The sequence below is a fragment of the Helicoverpa armigera genome, chromosome 9, assembly GCF_030705265.1.
Source record: "Helicoverpa armigera isolate CAAS_96S chromosome 9, ASM3070526v1, whole genome shotgun sequence".
Classification (NCBI taxonomy): domain Eukaryota; kingdom Metazoa; phylum Arthropoda; class Insecta; order Lepidoptera; family Noctuidae; genus Helicoverpa; species Helicoverpa armigera.
The window spans coordinates 9,964,962-9,985,849 of record NC_087128.1 but is presented as its reverse complement, the minus strand read 5'-3'; the positions used below and the strand labels follow the sequence as shown (position 1 = coordinate 9,985,849).

General features: G+C 36.7%; 4 protein-coding genes across 11 annotated transcripts; 2 read left to right on the top strand and 2 right to left on the bottom strand.

Annotated features, from left to right (window-relative positions):
• Positions 1–1,078: 1,078 nt before the first annotated feature.
• Positions 1,079–7,184, bottom strand: LOC110369678 (zinc finger CCHC domain-containing protein 8 homolog). Its single transcript, XM_021325177.3, has 7 exons — positions 6,324–7,184; positions 5,299–5,471; positions 4,711–4,909; positions 4,374–4,505; positions 2,959–3,139; positions 2,297–2,562; positions 1,079–2,038 (listed from the first exon to the last, which is right to left on the bottom strand). Exons 1-7 carry the CDS (start codon positions 7,026–7,028, stop codon positions 1,403–1,405), a joined length of 2,292 nt encoding a protein of 763 aa, XP_021180852.3. The 5' UTR covers positions 7,029–7,184; the 3' UTR covers positions 1,079–1,402.
• Positions 7,185–7,517: 333 nt separating this feature from the next.
• On the top strand, positions 7,518–10,429 carry LOC110369683 (small ribosomal subunit protein mS22). Its single transcript, XM_064036430.1, has 7 exons — positions 7,518–7,704; positions 7,810–8,039; positions 8,415–8,539; positions 8,792–8,849; positions 9,042–9,250; positions 9,558–9,738; positions 10,047–10,429. The coding sequence occupies exons 1-7, from the start codon at positions 7,593–7,595 to the stop codon at positions 10,260–10,262; spliced, it is 1,131 nt and encodes a 376-aa protein (XP_063892500.1). The 5' UTR covers positions 7,518–7,592; the 3' UTR covers positions 10,263–10,429.
• Positions 10,430–10,606: 177 nt separating this feature from the next.
• LOC110369686 (MORN repeat-containing protein 3) lies at positions 10,607–14,876 on the top strand. The gene is made up of 5 exons (XM_021325191.3): positions 10,607–10,817; positions 11,181–11,244; positions 11,571–11,818; positions 12,453–12,640; positions 14,221–14,876. The coding sequence occupies exons 1-5, from the start codon at positions 10,673–10,675 to the stop codon at positions 14,326–14,328; spliced, it is 753 nt and encodes a 250-aa protein (XP_021180866.1). The 5' UTR covers positions 10,607–10,672; the 3' UTR covers positions 14,329–14,876.
• LOC110369685 (calcium release-activated calcium channel protein 1) lies at positions 14,310–20,604 on the bottom strand. 8 transcript variants are annotated; one of them, XM_021325187.3, is made up of 4 exons: positions 20,253–20,604; positions 19,692–19,776; positions 18,071–18,223; positions 14,310–17,700 (listed from the first exon to the last, which is right to left on the bottom strand). In XM_021325187.3, exons 3-4 carry the CDS (start codon positions 18,206–18,208, stop codon positions 17,170–17,172), a joined length of 669 nt encoding a protein of 222 aa, XP_021180862.1. In that variant the 5' UTR covers positions 18,209–18,223; positions 19,692–19,776; positions 20,253–20,604; the 3' UTR covers positions 14,310–17,169. The 8 variants fall into 8 exon arrangements, with proteins under 8 accessions (XP_021180862.1, XP_021180864.1, XP_049695384.1 ...); XM_021325189.3 differs by having other exon boundaries at positions 18,071–18,220; XM_049839427.2 differs by lacking the exon at positions 20,253–20,604 and adding an exon at positions 19,863–20,190 and having other exon boundaries at positions 18,071–18,220.
• Between the last annotated feature and the right edge of the window lie 284 nt (positions 20,605–20,888).

Here is a 20,888-nt window from a genome sequence, read left to right as displayed (position 1 = left end):
GTCCGACTCGTCCCTCACCTCGAGCAGCAACTTGAGGTCATCCGCGAACAATAAACATGTAGCATGTCTGACGACTTCCGGCAAGCTGTTTATCATGATGATAAATTCCAGAGGCCCCAAATTGCTGCCTTGGCTTACTCCAGACCTTGTGTAGTACGGCTCCGACTCAAACCCATTATAGTCAACATACTGCTGACGATCTTTCATGTAGCTGACAAAGAACTGCAAAAGATGTGGTGTACAGCCAATATCAGCCAGCTTCCTCAATAAGACATCATTGTCTACGGTGTCAAATGCCTTTCTGAAATCAAAATACGCCGCATCTACCTGCACCCCCGCGTCGACCGCCGGTATAACCTGCGCCATGAAGTTAAGCAGGTTGGTGGCAGTGCTGCGCCCCGGCCGAAAGCCATGCTGTGCGTCCGATAGTTGTGCTCGGACCTGCCCCTGTATAGAACTCTGAATGGCGGACTCAAAAACTTTAGCCGGTGTTGACAGCACTGCCACTGGTCTGTAACCGCTGACATCTGGACCTGACTTACCCTTAGGTACTGGAACGACGCGTGAGATTTTCCATCGTTCTGGGAATGTGGACTGTTGTAAACAGGTATTGTAAATGTAATGCAGTGGACCTGCTAAAACTCTGGCACAGTCCCTGAACAGAAAAGGTGGTATACCGTCCGGACCAGATGAGCGTTTTGTATCTTCTATACATACTTTCATATTAGTATATTATTACATACCGATCGAGATTATATTTATCAAGAGAAATAAATATAACTGTGAAATATTGTTCTTTTTTTTTTTCAATTACAACCAACCTTTTCCCAATATTTGTTTATATAAATTTTCATCAATTTGGAAGAACCGACCCCACCAGACGCAGTAGCAAAACGTGATAATGTCGCGTTTCACCAGAAAAATGAAGCAAGAATTAATCGCACATACAGTTCTTATCACAGTACCATGCTACTTTAAATACAGCCACGAACTGCAGACTGCATAACGCAACTTTTGTGAGAAGAAAAAATCAGCAAGGGAATGAACTAAAGTTGGTTCACAAAAGAAAGAATCGCAATAGTAAAAAAACTATGTAATTATTTTAAATTGAGTGTGGAGAAAATTGCACTGCAATGTGCAATCACTGTCAATATCAACTTGGAAAAACTGAATCTTGATTTCATCGTAAAATGGATTATGCTAAAACGCACCAACGCGTGGTAACTTAAAGACTCAAAATGTAGCTGCTAAAATATTGCTTCTGATCCAAAAATGGAGTTATCCTATTGAGCAGTATAAAAATACAATGACTCAATTTACAAATATTCTCTAACAATTCCACGCCCACATCTTTCATAGTAAAACTTAAAACAGTTCTACCCCATTCAGGGGTACATGGGTATCATGAGTCTTGTATCCTGTCTACTTCATTCTTAACTTTCTTTAGTAATGCACTTATTTTTTTGTACTTTCCTGTTGAGTTGGGTAAGTTTTCGAAGTTGATGACGTCACAAATGTCTTTAGCGAACTTCTCGTCTGTGGGTAGTTTGACGTAAGAAGACGCTATATTCATGACTGGTGTTCCGAATAACGTTCCTTTTACATGTCCAGGTTTAGACTCTGTACTGGATTCGGATATGCTATCTTTTCTTTTGTTATTGTCATTATTTTCTAAAGTGGTTGATGGCGATTGTTCTGCTATTGATTCAGCTTCTTCTGTACTTTTGGCGTCAGTCTGAGAGTCTTCTACATTAGTTATTGTCTCACTGTTATCAGGAGATATGTTTTTATTATCATCAGTGGTACTAGTTACATCGTCTTTAGCTATTTCTTGGTCTTTCTGGTCAGCTTCGACATTGTCAGTGTCCATGGTATCATTATCACTCTTATCAACTATGATCTCCTCGGTCGTGTCAAGTATGCTAATAACAGATACGTTAGGCGTACAGTCACTTTCTAATGCATTCAATAGTAGCCTTTTCTTTTCTTCTAAGTCGTCCAATGAAGGGCTGGCTCGTCCACTGCTTTGGGATTTATCCTGCAAGAAGTCATTTTGTATTTTTAGATTAAGACTATGAATAATTCATGTTTGATGACAAATTGAGATTGAGAACTAATTATAAATATCACACACGCAAAACCATGCGCTAAATCTTAAGAATACATAGTTTATACGTCGTTTATATGTAGTTCCCAATATGTCTCTCCCTAGTTGAAATTTAAAGTACAGTAATTGTTTATTTTTTTAATAATACGATATAAACTCTAAAGCTAACTATAATTTATTCAAACTTACATCTTCAGTTTCGTCAATAGTGATGAGATCTGCTTCAGGCACCGGTATGTCTCCGACTCTAATCACCTCTAATACTTCAACATCATCCCCTGAGTCAGGCTTGTCATCAGGTATCGGCACTTTGTGGGGAGACGGGGGCTTTGGGGGAGATTGTGGTGTCTCGGAAGGTGGGGGAGTTTCGGGGGGTGGTGGGAGTGCGGGCGGGGGTGGAGGTGGCGGCGGCGCCTCGTCTGGCAGCGGAGGGTTGGACGGGAATTCTGTTACTTCTGGAAAAATATATAAACTGGTTAATAAATTGTACGATAGACTGCACATTGAAGTGTTAACTGTCTTGCACCTTAACTCAATAGCAATAAGTACGATTATCCTATATAACTGTTACCACTGACCTGAAGTTGACTGTACATAAGCTGTGGTTCCATTAACAATCAGGAAGTATTATTGAAGTCTAGCTACCTATATTTTTATTGTCCTTATTTAATTAGAAACATAAAACGAAAAAAGTACGTAAAACTTATGTATGTTTGAGGAACTTCTGTCGACGGATCAAGAATGGGGGCTTATATAAAATATGTATTACGTAGCCAACGAAATACGTCCTTGTATCACCTTCACTTTCTATATTTGCGGATTTCTAATTAAATAAAATTATATCAACTTACCATCCCCACTATCTAGTTCCATCTCAGCCTGTCCTTCCATGGTGGTGTTAGCAGACGCGGAGGGGAAGAACGTGAGTTTCTTGCGTTTGTACGCCTTCATCGCGTTGGGAGCCAGGAATTGTAGCATCGCCATCTTGCTGTCCTGTTCCGACATCGGGGGCAGACCGAATTGTTCGGACTCCTGGGAATATGGTTCATCGGTTTAATTATATACACACTTGAAAATATTACGGAACTTCAAAGTGTCCAGGAGTAAAAAAGTTTTTTATTCATTCTCTTCTTTTAGCTTGTAGATTCAATATTATATTTTTTATGTTGTAGACTAACGGCCAGTTTCTTCATGAAAAGTTAAAGTAAAAGTAACGGTCAAATACGTTTTTTCAAGGCTAAAGTGACAGCAAAACTAATAGAAAAATTGAATTTGACAGTTACTTTTACTTTAGACATTACTTTGACTTTTACTTTGGCTTTAACTTTTGATGAAGAAACTGGCTGTTAGACATTATTGGCCTTTATTCCTGAAGAAACTATAGTAAGTTCAACTCAGTCTTGCGCGCGGCCTTATGTGTGGGTAACCCTTGTACATATACAGTGACTTTGTGTGAGTGACAAGAGGTACAGTCGGGTACAAATACAGTTATTTAGGGGTTGTATACGGCTGTTTAAAGAAAAACAGTTATTACGTAATTTAATGTTTATTTATTTATAATGATTCTAACTCGCTAATTGAAAAATCAAATGATGATATTACCCAACATCCCTTCATCAATTGACTCAAACGTTAACATTAATGAGTTTCATTATTTCCATCTTATTTTGGTTGACATTATGCGAAGCAATATAATTTTTAAATTCTAAAATTTTTAAATTCCCTACACATTTTGTTTACATTGTTATACTAGATTATGCGTCTTTTTACATTCTTAGTCCACACTTTTATTTATTGCGTACCCCGACCTAGAAAATATGTAAGGAGTATTTAATCCATCTTAGAAATTTCATCTCATTTATTTCTTAGATACTACTACTAGTCAATGTCAATTTGAAAAAAACATATGAGAAAATAATGAAAAACTGTAAAATGTAATAAAATGTAAAAAAGCTCCGAATGTTGTTTCATTTTTTGAAACGCTACCTGACTCCTTAAACATTTTCTCCGTGAAGAACTAGACATTTTCGTAAACGACTGTACCCATAACAAAAAGCGATAAGAACACGTCATGCTCGGACGACGTCACTGTCACACGAATGAAAGTTGTATATTTACAAGCCGACGCACACATAGGGCCGCGCGCAAATCTGAGTTGAACTATCTTTAATTAACTATGGGATGGTTTAAAGCAATAAATCCTGCTGTTGTGTTGATGTGACAGTTTTCTATAGGAAAATTATCAGTTTAATGAGCAATCTCTTACCTCTAAATACCGTGAGCTGGCGGGGACATTAAACCCTGGGAAGTCGAGTATCTTCTTGATGTCGAACTTGTCTTTGGACCCTGGTTCACACACTTCACCCTCTTCCTCCTCAGGCTCTAGTATTGCAGTACCCTGAAGAGTTCAATATTTTGTCCTTTAGTATGTAAACTATGTATTTTTAACATGTAACTTTCATTTCCAAATCAGCAGTTTTCTGCTACAACATAGTAAAATTGAAGAATTCTTTTTTCTTTTTCATTGTTATAGGCATAAAATTTAATCTTTTTAAAATTATTATAACAAATAGCTGTAATAAATTCATACATTGTTCACTTACTGTAGAATCAAACATAGAGATGCCAGAGTGAGATATCCTCGCCTCTTCAAGCCATCCGGGCGGGTACCCCAGCATCCGCATGCGGTAGATATGTAATGGCAACTCATTCCTCTTCAGTCCTAGTGCGTGTCGTAGCTGCCCTGATATTCTACCAGGTATTAGGTGCCCATATTTCTGTTCATCTTCTATGTGGTATCGTCTAAAACACGGATCATCATAATATCTAAGAATCAGTACATAAACATGCAAACATTGACAGTTAAATAAATTCACAAATATGGAGAAAAATTCCCAGAAACCAGTTATATTAATGAGTACTGTTAATGGACAATGCTTCATTATAACGTGTATTTGATAACCACACTCAAAGAGTTGCTAAAGACCAGATATTTTTTTAAAATTATATTAACTTATTTAGGTAGTGAACATTTTAAGTTATTCTGAATTCTGTCCAAAAAAAGATTTAAGATAGAATTTTGAAAAATTTCTGTTAAAAACATTGGAATAGATAAAAAATCTGATGATACTTGAAAATGATGATAATATTAGAAAAAGTTCTCTAAACATGACATTGACCATTACACCTACCCAACTCTAAGAGAATTCATGGCTTTTCTTTTCTCCGCTATCCTAGCATGGTCTCGGGGCAGGGTGCAGTCTCTCAGTTGATGGCTTCCGTCACAGTTGAAGCAGCAGGGTCCCCTTCTCAGCGGGGGAGGAGATGCCTCTTTATCAGGGACATTTGATATTAAAGTTGATGCCTGGAAGTTTTCAGTTCAATTATGAACAGAAGCGATATAAATGAGGGTTTTTGAATTTTTTTCTGCCACCGGGTGGCGCCACGTATGCGTCTGGTCCAAACAGCTGTCAAATAGTATGGAATTGTAGGTGCCGAACTTATTGTTTATTGAAATTCTGTTATATTGGAAGGGTTATTGATTTTATTATGGACTACGGTCAGAATAAGGTTTCCGAACTAAAAATTGAGCTAAGAGAGAGGGTGCAAAAGTCACTGGTACTAAGGAAAAGCTTGTTGAAAAATTTGTTAACACAATATGATTTAGTTTTTTTTATTTACTCAACCGCAATAGTAAAACAATAATGCAGTGCTTTAATTATAAAATAAAAAAAAAACACTAAAATCGTTCACTATTCATAGTAAAGATAAGCACTTTGACAGTTATCTGGACCTGACGACTCGGTGCTGCCACCTCGTGGATTGCCATTTTAGAAAACCCTCATTGTGATATATTATAATTCTAATGATTTTTTAGATTGTAAGGATTTTATGGTGAGTATAGCTGATAGATAATATATTTTATGAACTTATTATAAATGCAAATAACATTTATACTACAGGCACTTTTGTATGTATATGTATAACTGTTTAATGTATAAGATTGTTTTGTATTCATCCTATCAACATTGTCTATTTTTAGTTAAGGGCTGACTCAAGTGGAGTATTAGTATACAAGCATCATCATCATCCTCCGAGCCTTTTCAAAAACTATGTTGGGGTCGGCTTCCAAAGTATACAAGCATAGTATATGTTATTTAATGAAGATTTGTATGTTATATTTGAAAAAACAATTACAATCTACAGTGTAACTTACCTGACTGTATCTGGGAATAATATTGGGCCTGTCAGTACAGGGTTCAGTGTCCACAAAGAATAAACTGCTTTCTTCCTTCTGTACCGTGTCTTCACATGCTTCTGTATCAATCAAGTCTTCAGGCCAAATATCCAGTTCAATATCTGTCTCACTGTCAACCCCCAGGCTGTCTCCCTCATGAAGTTTTATTAAGTTTAACATAAATGCCTTCACCTGTTCCTTATAATTACTTGCCATTTTACTATCTCTAAACCGTACTGTAACTAAGGGCGTCCTATTTTCGCAACCCTCTACGCCCAAGTCACTATTACCGGGCGAATCTATAACTATATCCTCATTAAATATAGTGGTGTTGGAACCTTCGGCAGTTACTTTCTTCACGGAATCAACTTCGTCTGCAGTTTCTTGAGAACTTGGTGCTTCTTGAGAGTTTCCGATGTTATTGTCGATCTCCGTTTTCCCTCCATTATGCTTCATCGTAGCTGCGGCGCATTCACTGACGCTGTCGCTTGCCGTATCTAAATCAATTACTTCCGAAATACTTTCCACACTATTATCCTCGATAATTGTGGTAGCATTTGTACTGTTTACTACCTCTAAACGATTTATTTTGGATTCCTTAACCTCATCGTCACTACTGATTACGATGTCCTCATTGTCTAATTCATAAATGATATCATTCACAGCTGCTTTTCTTTTTGCCATGACGGTAAAACTAAGACATCAAGATGTTAGGCTACCCTCGAAATATGCTTTTCTTGCGTTATCTTCTCATAAATTATGACTATTTTTTTATTTTACACAATAAGCACAAAGGTAATATTTTGACAATGTACTATTTTGACAAATCCAGCATGTCAATGAAAGTATTGCCATTGCTATAAAAATTGTGAATAAAGCCGTGCTTAGACTTTTGCTACCTCTAAGATCGTGATTTGCATTCAGCAGCAGTAATGAGAACCATCACCATTATGGCGTACAGAATGTACCGTATAAAATGTTATAATCCTTAACTCATGTGCAAAGAACAAGCTAGAACATTACATCCACATGTCTGGGAGAGACATAATAAATTAATGTCACTCCCAGATGTACGTGTGACAAGTTGCCTGTGCATAAAATAACAGTAGTGCAGCACAGAATAACAGTGGAACGAAAAAGACCAGTACCCCATGAGGCAAGTTAAGAGAAATTAAAAAAAAAAAGATTTCTTTTTAGGTTAGAAATAGTATTTCGAAAACAAATACATTTATTTATCAGAAAACTAAAATGTCGCTCCTGTTTCGTAAAATAGCACAGAGCAATCCAAGAAACCTAATCACCGACGCACAAATACTGGTCATATCATGCCGTAAACTGAGCCTGGTTCCATCCTTGTATGGTAAGTCCATTCACGTAACTAATAACATTTTTTAAGTGGACCTAAATTAGGAATAGCTTGTTTACACTTAAACTATAAGTTATCCAAGATACTTCTCTATTCCAGATGGAGAACAAGATCCAGCTCCCAAGTTTTTCTCATCAAATGTCCAGGTGTTGTTGAAACGATTGACTCGACCAGATTACAATAAAGTATTTCGCAAAAGGACTAACCAGGGGCTAACCATCCTTAAAACACCAACCTACAAATTCTTGACGAACGAGGAACTTGAAGAGGAAATTGCTAAAGCAAATGAAAGAGCTGATAGATTACTACAAATGCCTCCAGTTGTTAAGGTAAATAAAACTCCTATATATTTACTCAGTAGCTGATTTTCTAGTACCAGATAGAAAGTCGGATAATCGGGCTTGCTGCAAGTTTTATGAGTCGTGGAGGCAGGTAATTGATCTATAAAATGTGTTGGGTAAAACTTGATGTCCTAAGGAAATCTTAGGTATTAGAAAAAGGCTAAACAGATCAGGCTAAACTATCTTTTCAATTTGAATTGACTTATGAAGTCAGAATAGAAAAAAAACTCGTTTCCCTGAACTTCTTTCAAATTAAATAAATACTTTGCATTTAACACCACTATTTTATTTATACTTTACCAGAATATCTGTGAATTTTGTCAACAAGGAAAGTTTTTTGAAATGTTTTAATGTAATTTTCAGGTCCAACAGCACATCGATGATGTTCTATCTAAAGACCCTGCCCTTATGGGGTATGATACAGCCAAGTTCATGTTCACAGACATCACATTTGGTGTGGCTAATGAAAATAGATTGATTGTTGAACGGTAAGAATCACTACACAAATAATATTTATGATCATTTATTTATTTATTGAGCCTGTACTGTGCACACTGCTGGGTAAAGGCTTCCCCTATCTCTATCTTGTCTTTATTTAAAACAAAAAATTCAAGAATCTGATTTGTATGCCTTCTCTATTTTGGGAAATCTGTTAAGAAGGCCAGATTGTATTTATAATATGGTTTTTGTATGTAATCTGACACACTTTTATGTTATAACACATTGATATATTTTTTCAGTGATCCTGATGGCACTCTTCGTAGCTGTGATCATGATGTTAGGAAAAGATTAAATCAGGTAATTGATTCTTTTTTTTTTTTAATTATTCTTTACTTTTTTTTTATCTTTTCTGAGCAGTCATTCTTACATTAAAACAGCATTCCTTTAAATATTTTTTTAACAAGTGCTGGCTTATGCTTTAGTCACCATAATATTTTGTAGCGATAAGTATTTTGCATTTTCTAAAGACAGTATTTTACATCATTTTAGGTATATTTCCCGCTCAACGGCCGCAAGCTCCGTGAACCAGTGATGTTCAGTGATCTAGAGAAGTTCAACAGCCTGCTAGACAGAGAGAAGTACGAGTTTGTGCTGGACCGCGCGTGTGTGCAGTATGAGCCTGACGAACCTTCGTACCAGAGAGTCACCAGTATGACATACCAGCATCTTGATAGCTACAGCAAATATGAGCTTTTAAGGTCAGTTTTTTTCGTGAACTGTTTATTTAGTTATTGTTTTTTTTGGCCCAGTCACCAAAGTGGTGTGAAGCTTAAAAGTTTTGAATAGCAATAGATTTTTGCTGTTAAAACATCTATCTCTGTCAAAGTAATTTCACTACTCTCAAATCCATGACTGTACAGAATTTATTCATTATTTTTTTTTACTTTCCTGATGGTGAATTTGTATTGCTTACTCTCCTTGGCCATTTCTGTCGATCTCCAATCTTGACCAATGTCAAGTTAGCCAGCACGAAATTCGTCATATCCTCAACCTCATTTGTCTTAGGTCAACCCGTCACTTCGGCCCGCTGGTATTCTACCTGACTTGGCACCAGAGCATGGACAAGTTAATGCTGGAGTTACTGCAGAGTGGCGCAGTACGAGAGGCAGTGCTACTGGTAGCGTTGAGACAGGCCTTACACGCTGATGTGCCTAACGGAGAAGTTGCTGATTCTATAGTGCAGCAAGTAAGTATATGATATTTGTTCAGCTATATATCTAATTTCCTGTAGGGTCTATAACTGATTCCATGGTCCAATCTCCATACCAAGTATTGGTTTTATGGCTTAAAACTTAGGCACCTGTTCTTGGCATTTTTATAGACTTAATTAACTTAATAAACCATCTAGAAGTACCTGTAACCACGGTCGGTTGGTGCAGTTCGGCCGAAACGTCGGATAAAGGCATGATATCTTTGTATTAATTTAGTTACAATGTCTTAGCTTGATAATGGAATAAACATGACTTTTGTATAATGGCAATCTATTCCTTACAGATACTGGCAACACCAATACAACTAACGAAATCGGAGAATCTAACCGAAGCCGACATCCAGTTAGATACGAAATGCGTAGAATGTATAGAGAAGTACATCGCTAGCAACTCTTCAATGAAGAGCCAGCAAGAGTTAGCGCTCCAAGGCTTCAGGGAACATTATCAACAGCTCATAGAACTTAGCAGAGGACTGAAGAAGGCGCATGGAAAACTTTGAAGCATTTATCATAAAAACAGTACATAAATAGCCCTTTGCAAAACCAAAATTCATTGATATCTGTCACTTGTTAAAAGGAAGATAGGTGGAATGCTGTTTTAAAGTTTTAAGTTCTAATTGTATTTAGTGCATTTTTGTGCAATTAAAAATAAATGTATAGTTAAGTTTTTGTGTGTTTTATTACGGTATATGTCGAGAAGCAGCATACATAATGGAAGGAGAAGGCATCTTAATACATGGAACGTGTATCATTATGATTCAACCTTTTTTGAAAACAGCACACAAGGAAAAAATATCAGTTATTTTTGGTTGTTTATGTTGTGGTGACATTAACACGGGAAAGATTGATGTCAGTGCAATTTTACTGTGCACAAACTGTTTGTAAACATTTAATAATTTGAGTAGCTACCATGCCATTTTATCACAAACCACGAGAATTCACACCACTATTGATAGCAGCTGAAAAAAAAGCTAAGAAGAACGGACTTCATCACGCTATTTTTACTTCGAGGTTCGACAAATATATAGGCGATTGGAAAGATGATTTGAAGGAAGGTAGGTTCATTGAACCTACCGATATGAAGTAGGTCCACACGAACATATTAATAGACCCTTATTCTGTTGTTTGATCATTAATCAGTAACTAGAATTTCATAGATCCAGGTACTTAAGTAGGTGGGCTGCGGGTTGTTCGAAAGAGGTACCGCGGCCCTAGCACATAAGAAGGCCTACGACGGAACACGACGGCTTTTAGTCAGTAAGAGTCTGACACTCCCTCACCGCTGCTAACCCACAGCGGGAGGGGTCATTTGATGATTTTTTACGTCGTTAAAAAAAAAAAAAAGGTACTTAAGTAGGTACCTACGTTTTACAATGCTCTAACTAAGCTGACGTTAGATTTGAAATCATTGTCCGCAGGAAAGGGAAGGTTTTTAACAATCAAAGGAAAATTGTATGAAGGCGATTGGTACAAAGGACGCCGGTATGTGTCGTATGTCCTTTAACCTCGAGAATAAGTAGTAGTTACCCATAGTTCCATTGGTGTACTCCTCTCCAAACTCAGCGACTCACCACTGCATTCTTATGATATGGAACTTTACCTATACCTACCTAAATATATTCTCCAACAACTCGCACAATGTTCGGATTTGGCACCTACATACCACCAAAGTACCAAGGCAGTTCTTCCATGGTAAAAAAACTGAGTTTCATACTGAATTACCTACATAAAACGTTTTGGCAGCCACCTAGATCACGTAGATATTGCTAACGGTCTTGATGGATAAATCGAACTATTTGCACCATCAGACACGGTTACGGGGTTCTGAGCCAGTTGCAGCCCAATGGCACGTACTCCCTGATGTACCGTGGCGACTGGGTGAGGGGGAAGCCTGAGGGCATCGGCTGGGCATACTTCGAGAACGGTGAACGATACATGGGCTTTTGGAAAGCAGGATTGCTGCAGGGTTATGGGAATTACTGGTACGCCGACAACACTTTTTACTGCGGATATTTTAGCAATGACATGAGAGATGGATTTGGATTGCTTATGTATGGTGAGTAGCCTCTGCGTATACATTCTCTGAAAGTAGCTTAGCAAAAAATCCCACAATCCCCTAGTTTGGTATTTAGTCATACTCGGCTATTGTGTTTTAATTTAGTTAAAACTTCACGCAGCAGGACTTCATGGTCAGTGGGCTCTGTAATGTTTAGATTTGCTATTTGGTTGGATAAGGGGCATATTACATTTGACTAAATTCAGTCGTCTAAATAGATTTGTCTAATTAGGTTTCTAAATGATTTAATGAAAACTACCTTCCTAAATGCGATTACATTTTACTGAATTTAGTGACTTAATCATTTAGACGACTGAATTTAGTCAAGTGTAATAAGCCCTTAAGCTTGCGTCGAGATTGGCGGACGTGACCTAAAATCCGTACTTACAACATTATCTGCGGTACATAATTAAATAAACAAATCGTTTTTCATCCATTCGTAGGCAGCGAACTCACGAATGCCGGAAGTTGCGCCACATGCGTCCTACAGATGTGACGGCTTCGTGAGCGCGAACCTAGTTTTATAAAATTGCCTTCTTTTGTTATAACAACGTTCCCACGATAAGAACGATACGGCCATTGTTCTTAATAAGCACCTACAATATAACGTACCTATTTGTTTATCTTGGTGTAGCAAACGGGAACAGGTATGAAGGACATTGGGAGAAGAACTTGAAGAGCGGACTGGGTCGGTACTACCACATGCGCACTGGCCAGCTTCAGGAAGGTTGCTGGGCGAACGATGTGTGCATCATGTCTAAGATGACTGACATCATTATAAGACAAGCTTGCGAACATCCGACACCTTATCCTATACCACCGGTTAGTAGATAACGTGATATTTACCTACACATAGTTAGCTAGAAATGGGAGAGATCCCTTGGTTTACCTATATGTTAACTATAGATAAGTATTTAGTATGGAAATGATACGAAATATTCTCACTTCTAATTGGCTAAGCTGATCAGCGGGTCAGGAACCTGCTTCGTTAAACGAGAAAACCTACATAGTATACCTATAGGCTAGATAGATGGATAGATATTTTCCTAAACAAAATTCGTACTAAGTTTTAATTTATCTCTTCTAATATACCTAAAAGTAAAAGTGCACTTGGAGAGGCCTATGTCCAGCAGTGGACTGCAATAGGCTGATGATGAATACAAAAGTATCAAAAAGTACATTAAGTAGGTTGGTACTAAATGTGCATCCTCTTAATCCAATATTTAAACGAGTATAAATGCTAACAGAACCTAAGCGATTAACGTATGACGTCAACGAAATGATAATACTAATCTAATGAACTAACGGAGTTAGGTACTTATTTAAATAAATATGTGTTAACGTATATAACAAGGAAAAGGAATAAAATAAAGGTTCACCTTAGACGGTACCTATAATTTCTGTCAATTAGTATAAAAAATCACATTTGTAGTGAGAATATGTAGGTAATTGATGTAATTTTTGAGATCTTACTTGCTATACACCTAAAACAAGTAAACACATACTATCTAATAAAGTAATAAATAACACTTAATGATAACAAATAGGTAAGAGACGTGATTTTAACAATAGTTGACTGGTTTTCAGTTGGCAGGTATTTGTTCTTAAATTAAGTGATGTGATGAGATCATCGACAGACACAAAATCAAGTTTTGGCTAACTCGTTTCTTTGTAAGAAGGATATATCGATGACATGTTAAATGCATCGCTTAGTTTATGTACCTACCAAGGTAATGTGTAGGTACTTTGTATGGCTGTGTAGCTTGACGTGGCCACACACTTTCAATACCGTGCCCTGGAATCAAGGAATGCCAGCTTACCTCCGCCGCATTGTTTCTTATTTATTTGCTTTCTTATTTGTCGAAAGATCCGTCGTGTACCCGTGTCGAATAAGTTGAGGTTGGCGGGAGATGACGTTTGGTGTTCCGCAAGGGTCGTTTCTGGGTCCATTTCTATGGAACGTTGCCTACGGCTAGGTTCTGTGCGCTGAGCTTTTCATCGGCGTCGGTGCCCTATGTATGCTACGCCAACACCGCAGGTGGGTGTTTAGCAAAGGGCTAGAAAAAAATAAATTACCTATATTTTCTAGTTAAGGCAAGAAGTCTAGGCAAGAACTAGACCGACTAATATTTTAATGCCTTAAAGACGTGCCTTGGACAACATATTGAAAACAGTCACGTATCGACAGATATAGATAGAATTTATATTCACAAATAATATAGGTATGTCCATAGAAATCCAAACTCAAAGCGATTTTTACATACGGAAAATGTGTATACTCGGAAGGTCCTCGAACTCGTAACCTGGTTCTGTGCTTATCAGTCGCTCTACACTACAGCCTCTAGTGGCTCGACCACATCACTCTTTTACCTTTAAACTAACATTATATTTTCTACTTCCAGCATCAGCTGAAATTCTCAAGAAAAATTCTAGAACAAAGCGAGCTCTGGCTCAAACAGAAGAAAGGAGAAATAGATAAAAACCTCAAAGCTTGCATCGACCAAGTTTAATGTGTTTACAAGATCCGTTAAAAATAACAATTGTAAAATTATCCATACAAAATTCTACAAGTTACGTTTACATGAACAATTTATTTACTTAATTCTAAAATATATATTAACAGATTTTTTAATGTCATTCATTATTATATCACAGTACTTATTGGATTAAGTAATAAATACAGTCAATATCATTTTATTGCCATACTTTGGCTTATGTACCTAATAGAATAGTTTTTGATCAAAGTTACGAACGGGTAAGGTACACTGGTATCGAATTGACCGATTCAGAACAATGGTATGACAAAAAGTCAGGTCATGTTGGGGTAAACAGCCTAAGATTATTTAGGTAGGTACCAGAGGATTGTCTAAAAGCACCTGAAGAACTCTCTCATAGATATTGGATCATTGGATAAAGTTAGATTTAATTTTGAAAATACTGCAGAATTGAACAGGCCGGAAAATATGAGTCACACATTGTCGTTTATCGTTAATGTAACTTTTTTCTATAACGATGGCGAAACTCTCGATAGTGGTACTATTACGAAGTTGATATCACATGTTACCTACGTTACGTTAGATATCGTAATTTTTTGTTGATCACGTTTAGGAGTTGAATGCTCATGTCATGTCTACCTAAAAAAAGATTACTGAATTATGTTTTAGTTTCGGACTAGGATCTAGTGTGCCAACGTCTCTTTGTTTCTCACCCTTATAACTAAGACTTCTGTAATGATAATAGCTTGACAATTGATCAAATTGCCTTTAGTGATTCCTGCCTTTTTTGAAGTCGCAAAGTTTTAAAACTACATGAATCAATCTTATTACCACCTAGCGACCAATTAAAACTAATTGGGACAGTTATTATTAATCCCAGTACACAAAAAGTTATTTATAGTCATAATTAAATAAGTAATTAGTTGTCTGTAAGGGCAGCCCTTGCAGCTGTGGTTGTAACACAACTCCAGTGACATTTACGGTACATTAGCCCTTTCGATGTCATGCAAAGCGTCCACGTTTTAGGGTCTGCCCACATATATCGACGGGCGAGGAAGTGGTCAACAATAATTCCATAACCGGCACGCGCATCTAAGGCGCCAAAAGGGGTCGGAGCGTCTGAGCGGGGCGAGGATAACAATACGCGCGCTAGCTTATAACTAAAAGTCGTAAGCGACAAAATGGTTTTGTAATTTTATTATTTAGAAATGATAATTTGATAAAAAATCCTACTACAATTTTAAAGAGTATGTATATACTCAACTACTAAAAAAGTTAAGAGGCTTTAATCGGTCCCGTTTGCCCATAATATGTGAATCTCTTTTTAAAAAGAGGTATGTTTGATATATTTTTCTCTGTTATAAAAGTTACCTAATCATGTTTCTACAACTAACAAAATAAGGTTTATATCATGAACTTTCAGGTAACCAAGTTGTATTTTGATCCGTTTTGTATTTACTGAGAAAAATTGACATCCTTGGCGCCAAAAAATCCAATTCGTCCTCTTAAGTCTACGTCCTATGTTATAAGTTAATAAGGGTGCTACTAATACCATTCGCATCGGCTCGGCTCGGACGTCCGGACGACGGTGAAAGGAGCCGTTTGTATAGCAGATAGGTGTTAAGTCGAGTAGTGTGGTGATAATCGGCTTAAGCAGATTCCGCGTGTATAAATGTGGGGAGACCCTTACTCATACAACGTCAACTCGTTCGTAGTTAGTCATGCGTTAATAATTCATCTCAAATGATGTGGCATTGAATCGGATAACGTCCCGAGAGAAAAAACGCTACAAAAGGGGTTTCTTTTCAAAATAAATATTTTGCAACGTAACGGCGCATAAATACTTTTCTGTTACCGCTTTTCAAAATATTATAAGTTTATGCTTAAATATAGCTCAGTTTGAGATATGATTTTTTAATATGGTTAAAATAAGGTTTTGACTAAAGAAAGTATTTAGAAGATGACAGGAAAATGGAAAGAAAAAATAATGACGAATATTTCTGCCTGATAGATAACCCTAGCCGTATCTGATAAATCGAGATGGCCCATTAGATATGAAAAGTACCTAGACATGAGTACAGCTCATGATAATTGACACATTATAACGATTTTTACTGCAGACTTACATCAGTCTATACATATATTATTTAATATGAATTTTATTGCACTTCCCTTTATCCAATGTCCAAATAATAGATATACATATTTATGTTTATGATTGTAATTACAGAGATTCATTATTTATTATTAATTTATTCTAAAATCTATTTTTTAAAGTCTGTCTTGTCATTACCTGTACACGAATGAGATTTTAAAATACAAAATTAAATACATGAGATACCTAGATATTTTCCTATACCAATATTTGAAGTATAAAATTGCTGCCTAAATTAAGTAATTTATTAAAATTTACTGTCGTTGGGTAAAAATGAATTGCGGGAACTAAATTGCGGAATTCGTCAAATTGGTATCGTAGTTTTTAACTAGGGTCAATTTTAATTAATCAACGTCAAATTCAGCAGACCACCAAGTTTATACCGCAAAACATAATTACTTTTACAAAAATATTTCAGGTCAGAACAAATCATTCCACCTCATTAGCGATTTTTTTGATTAATAGGCATATGCTCTGCCCAAGATTACGCTAAGTATCAAAAAGTCCTGTACTATATCTGAGCAGTAAAATTGCCCAGTCCATTTGTGCAATTTAATATCCGCGTAACGTGTGTTGGCACTCAATAAGTACAATCTTAACGAGCTAAGTACATAACTTACCTAAATAATCAATGGTGTACACTCACAAACAAAAGGTAATAATAACATTCCAAAAAGGACATGGGACACACACGTCGACAATCACACGATACGACTTTGGTCGAGCAACGTCAAATTATTCATGCGCGCGTCATGGTCACCCATTTCGATCTGTTCTTTGAGCAATTCTAGTTCTTTGATACCTGTAGCTGTCACCTCGTACTTGTGCCTCGCCAAGGACATGTAGAAATGTATGGCGAACGCCAGGAACACTATCATGACTGGAATGAGCACGACGCAGGCGGACCACGCCGCCGTCGGGCTCAGATCGTAGAACTTCACCCAGCAGAGTATTGCTATCTCGATGAGGAACAATATCAGTCCTAGCAGGGTGGAGAAGGCCCACGCTATTTCGATGTACCAGTGGAGTCGTTCGTGCGGGGATTCGTGGACGAGTGATATGCTGTGGAGGTTGCCAACGGCTTCGATGTTCGGCAGTATACATGTACTTATCATTAAGGCTAGCATGTGGACGGCTACCAGTAGAGTGGTGCACACTGTGAAAGCTACTAGCATTTCGTTAGGCACTTTAGTGCTTTCTGGTGGATTTAGTTGCACTTCCACCATCGCTACCTGGTGACAATGAAAACATTCTGTTGAGCTAAAAATCTTATGATTAAATATGAATGAATTATGATCTTCAGCTTCGTGTTATTGAATAATTATCAATAGTTTACCCAATAAGTGTCAACTATAATACAGTTTAGTATCTATGCGCACCAATGGTGTTATCAAGATGAAGATAACATAAGGCCAATTCATATTAATCGCACATATGCAATGAAGGTCTATCTAACAGCTTCCCTTAGGATGAAGTAAGATTAAACTAAAAAAATACCTGAGGATGTAGGTAATCCTAACATAGATATCGCATTGTTATATAAAGTAAAGCCTTAATTCTGAAAATACACCAGAGTTTTTGCCGTGTATTGTTTCCACTTACCATAGCGAATCCGGAGAGCAGAGCGGACGTCTTGCTGGACGCCTTGAGCTTGGCCCGGCTGAGCTGCAGCTTCCTCCACGAGAGGTAGGCGGGCGTATGCAGCCCGTCCGCCGACTGGATCGGGGTCTCGCCCGACATCACGCACTTGTGCTGCTGTCGATACCACGTCACATTATTATTTATACTACAAAACACTAATTTAAAAAACCAACACCCTGTATTTTGGTGGGAATCTCCAAAGGAATGGACAGTCTTTCTTTAGAAGAATTTGGAATAGGAAAATGAAAGTGAAGATATAGAACAATGTCAGATTATTTCCCGCAACCTACACATAGTACATAATTTGAATGTATAGACTTAAAAAATGTGTACACAAATATTTAAAAACATAATTTTATTTACTACATATCATTATTTACAAACATACTACATAAAACAAAAATGTCAAATAAATTGAGTGGGCAATTTAATCGCAATTTGAGTCAGACTATAAGGTTGATTATAACAACAAACAACCGTCACAAAAACTAAGCTAAGCTTCTATTTAAAGCAACCTATTGAGCTATTGTTAACTAAATGTAGATAAGCATTATTTTTATAGCTTACCATTCTCATTTTTAGTCAAGGTACTTTTTAGTATTTCATAGATTAAACTAGCACTAGCAGAAACATCCATAAATGATGAAAATCATGAATTTGTAATTTAGTAAATGAGTTTGACCAATGGTTAAGCTTTATCAAATAGATTTGTCCCAGTGTGTACATTATTCGCATGCGTATCGGCCGCATTCTTATCTCGTTATCATGACCTACCTAGTTGCCCCATAGTATCGCCCGATGTAGCTCTCAGCCCAATACCATCTATAGTTGGTTAAAGTGTGACCATAACCCATAATACAACCAGCTTACGCAATAGCAAGGCCAAGCCATTAACAAGCGTTTACTATATCCCATTGATAAGTTTAGCAACCAATCCTGGCTTCATTAAGTCATATCTATAAATGAAACCCACTTTCCGTTATCACGACATAACATGAAAACGGCTTGACTGATTTAGCTGAAAATTAGAGGGGAGGTAACTTAGAGCCGGGAGAAGGTTTATATCAGGTATCAGGCTATTTATTGTTTACTAAGGTTTTGTCTAAGTAATCTATCAGGGAAAACTGCATGATTATGCATATAGTTGGGTTTTGAACTAAACTAAAATAGGTAACACTTGACTTTCGTTTAATATACAAGTTACTTCAATTGTTATTTTGTAAGCATTTTAACCAAGCTCCTATCCCAGCCAAATGTCATCCACATAGCACATTATTTATTTATACTTTATGTTCAAGTTTTATTATAAAACTTGCTTCTACCACATCAATTTACATGAAATCCTGTTAGATAGAACAAAATGTTAAGAATGAATTTTAAAATTGTTTTTTTAATTTTGAAACTTATAAACATGTTAATGATAAGGCTATTTTTGATGTGACATTGAGACTGTCCTAGGTATTATTATCGAAATAACTCTGACATAAAATTAAATAATGTGATATTAGGATTTGTTCACAAAAACCAAGCATAAGTAAACACACTAAAACCCTTTTTCCAATAACAACCATTGTAAACTCACTCTTGTTAGAAAATGATAAGTTGTATCTTCGTTTTCAGTGCCACAAAACTGATCAAAATGCTCGCTAAAAACCTGTCATCCACTCCTTTGCAAACAAAATAAAAATAATCAATAAAAATAGTGAACACAAACATAATTATTGCATGCATACAGTATATTGGATACAGATACCTGTCTATTTTAGGTTTTCAATTAAACATACATACGTAAATGTAAGTTTTTTAAAACCATACTTATAATAAATTAAATAATTCACAGCATAACACATAATATTGTATGACACTTGTAACAGAAAATAGCTGATACTGTTACAATATAGACTCTTATACACTGGGGTATCAACAACTAAGATGAAATCACTACTTTCGAAACAATGAATTGAATAAAAAGAGTCTTAAGCATTTTAACAAAGCGCGCGTGTAAAGTGCGCCGCATTACCACACGACTGATAAAACAACTACTAGTAAACAGTTACAGTGGTTACAGTTGTCATTGCAATCAAATTATGTATATCTAAGCGAAACAAATGCAACAATTACATATAGCCAAGTTATATCATACCTTGCTAAACTTCGGACACCAGTTATTAGAGGAACCGTATTGACCGCCCGGCAGTGCTGAGTGGTAATTATTTCCAGCTGTACTGGCTGACCAAACCGACATACCTAATTTATTTGTACGATAGTCCTTCGGTTTCAGTCGACGAGGTCAATCTGGGCGTTAAGCCTATACTCCATATAAACATCAAATTAGGAACATTACATTGTTCGATAAGTAGGGTATAAAAATGAACGTCTAATCTACATGGAATTAGCTGTATTATCCTATAAAAATTACAAAAAAACTACTGTTGCTATTCCATTTCCATGCAAACCAGTCCGCCGTAGCGTTAACGTCAACAAATTATGTCAGTGTCAATCAAAGCTATGTCACTGTCACTAATGACAAACGTTGACTTTGTCATAAGTTTGGTGGAATGTTATTCTCGTACTCGTAATTTTGTGAAGATTTTTTAAAGCTATTCATTAGGTTTTCATGCTTAATAGCTATCAAAACTAACTTTTGTATTTGTGAAGCTAAATCTACAAATACTTTGATTTGGTATGATTATCGATAAATTGTGATTGTTTAAGACTAGTGTTGCCTATTTTGCCCTATACCACGATAGCTTTTACTCGTTCTGTCGCAGGCTAAAGA

Bases quoted from the DNA above. Each gene is read 5' to 3' on its own strand.
- LOC110369678 (XM_021325177.3), bottom strand. From the start codon at position 7,028: ATGGCAAAAAGAAAAGCAGCTGTGAATGATATCATTTATGAATTAGAC. The intron at 5,472-6,323 runs GTAAGTTACACT...GAAAACTTCCAG, and splicing joins TTATTCCCAGATACAGTCAG to GCATCAACTTTAATATCAAA. The intron at 4,910-5,298 runs GTAGGTGTAATG...TCCGTGTTTTAG, and splicing joins ATGAATTCTCTTAGAGTTGG to ACGATACCACATAGAAGATG.
- LOC110369685 (XM_021325185.3), bottom strand. From the start codon at position 20,354: ATGTCGGTTTGGTCAGCCAGTACAGCTGGAAATAATTACCACTCAGCA. The intron at 18,224-20,252 runs GTATGATATAAC...TGGTATCGACAG, and splicing joins GGTGTCCGAAGTTTAGCAAG to CAGCACAAGTGCGTGATGTC. The intron at 17,701-18,070 runs GTAAGTGGAAAC...CATTGTCACCAG, and splicing joins TGCTCTCCGGATTCGCTATG to GTAGCGATGGTGGAAGTGCA.
- LOC110369686 (XM_021325191.3), top strand. From the start codon at position 10,673: ATGCCATTTTATCACAAACCACGAGAATTCACACCACTATTGATAGCA. The intron at 10,818-11,180 runs GTAGGTTCATTG...CATTGTCCGCAG, and splicing joins GAAAGATGATTTGAAGGAAG to GAAAGGGAAGGTTTTTAACA. The intron at 12,641-14,220 runs GTTAGTAGATAA...TTCTACTTCCAG, and splicing joins CACCTTATCCTATACCACCG to CATCAGCTGAAATTCTCAAG.
- LOC110369683 (XM_064036430.1), top strand. From the start codon at position 7,593: ATGTCGCTCCTGTTTCGTAAAATAGCACAGAGCAATCCAAGAAACCTA. The intron at 8,850-9,041 runs GTAATTGATTCT...ACATCATTTTAG, and splicing joins TTAGGAAAAGATTAAATCAG to GTATATTTCCCGCTCAACGG. The intron at 9,739-10,046 runs GTAAGTATATGA...TATTCCTTACAG, and splicing joins CTGATTCTATAGTGCAGCAA to ATACTGGCAACACCAATACA.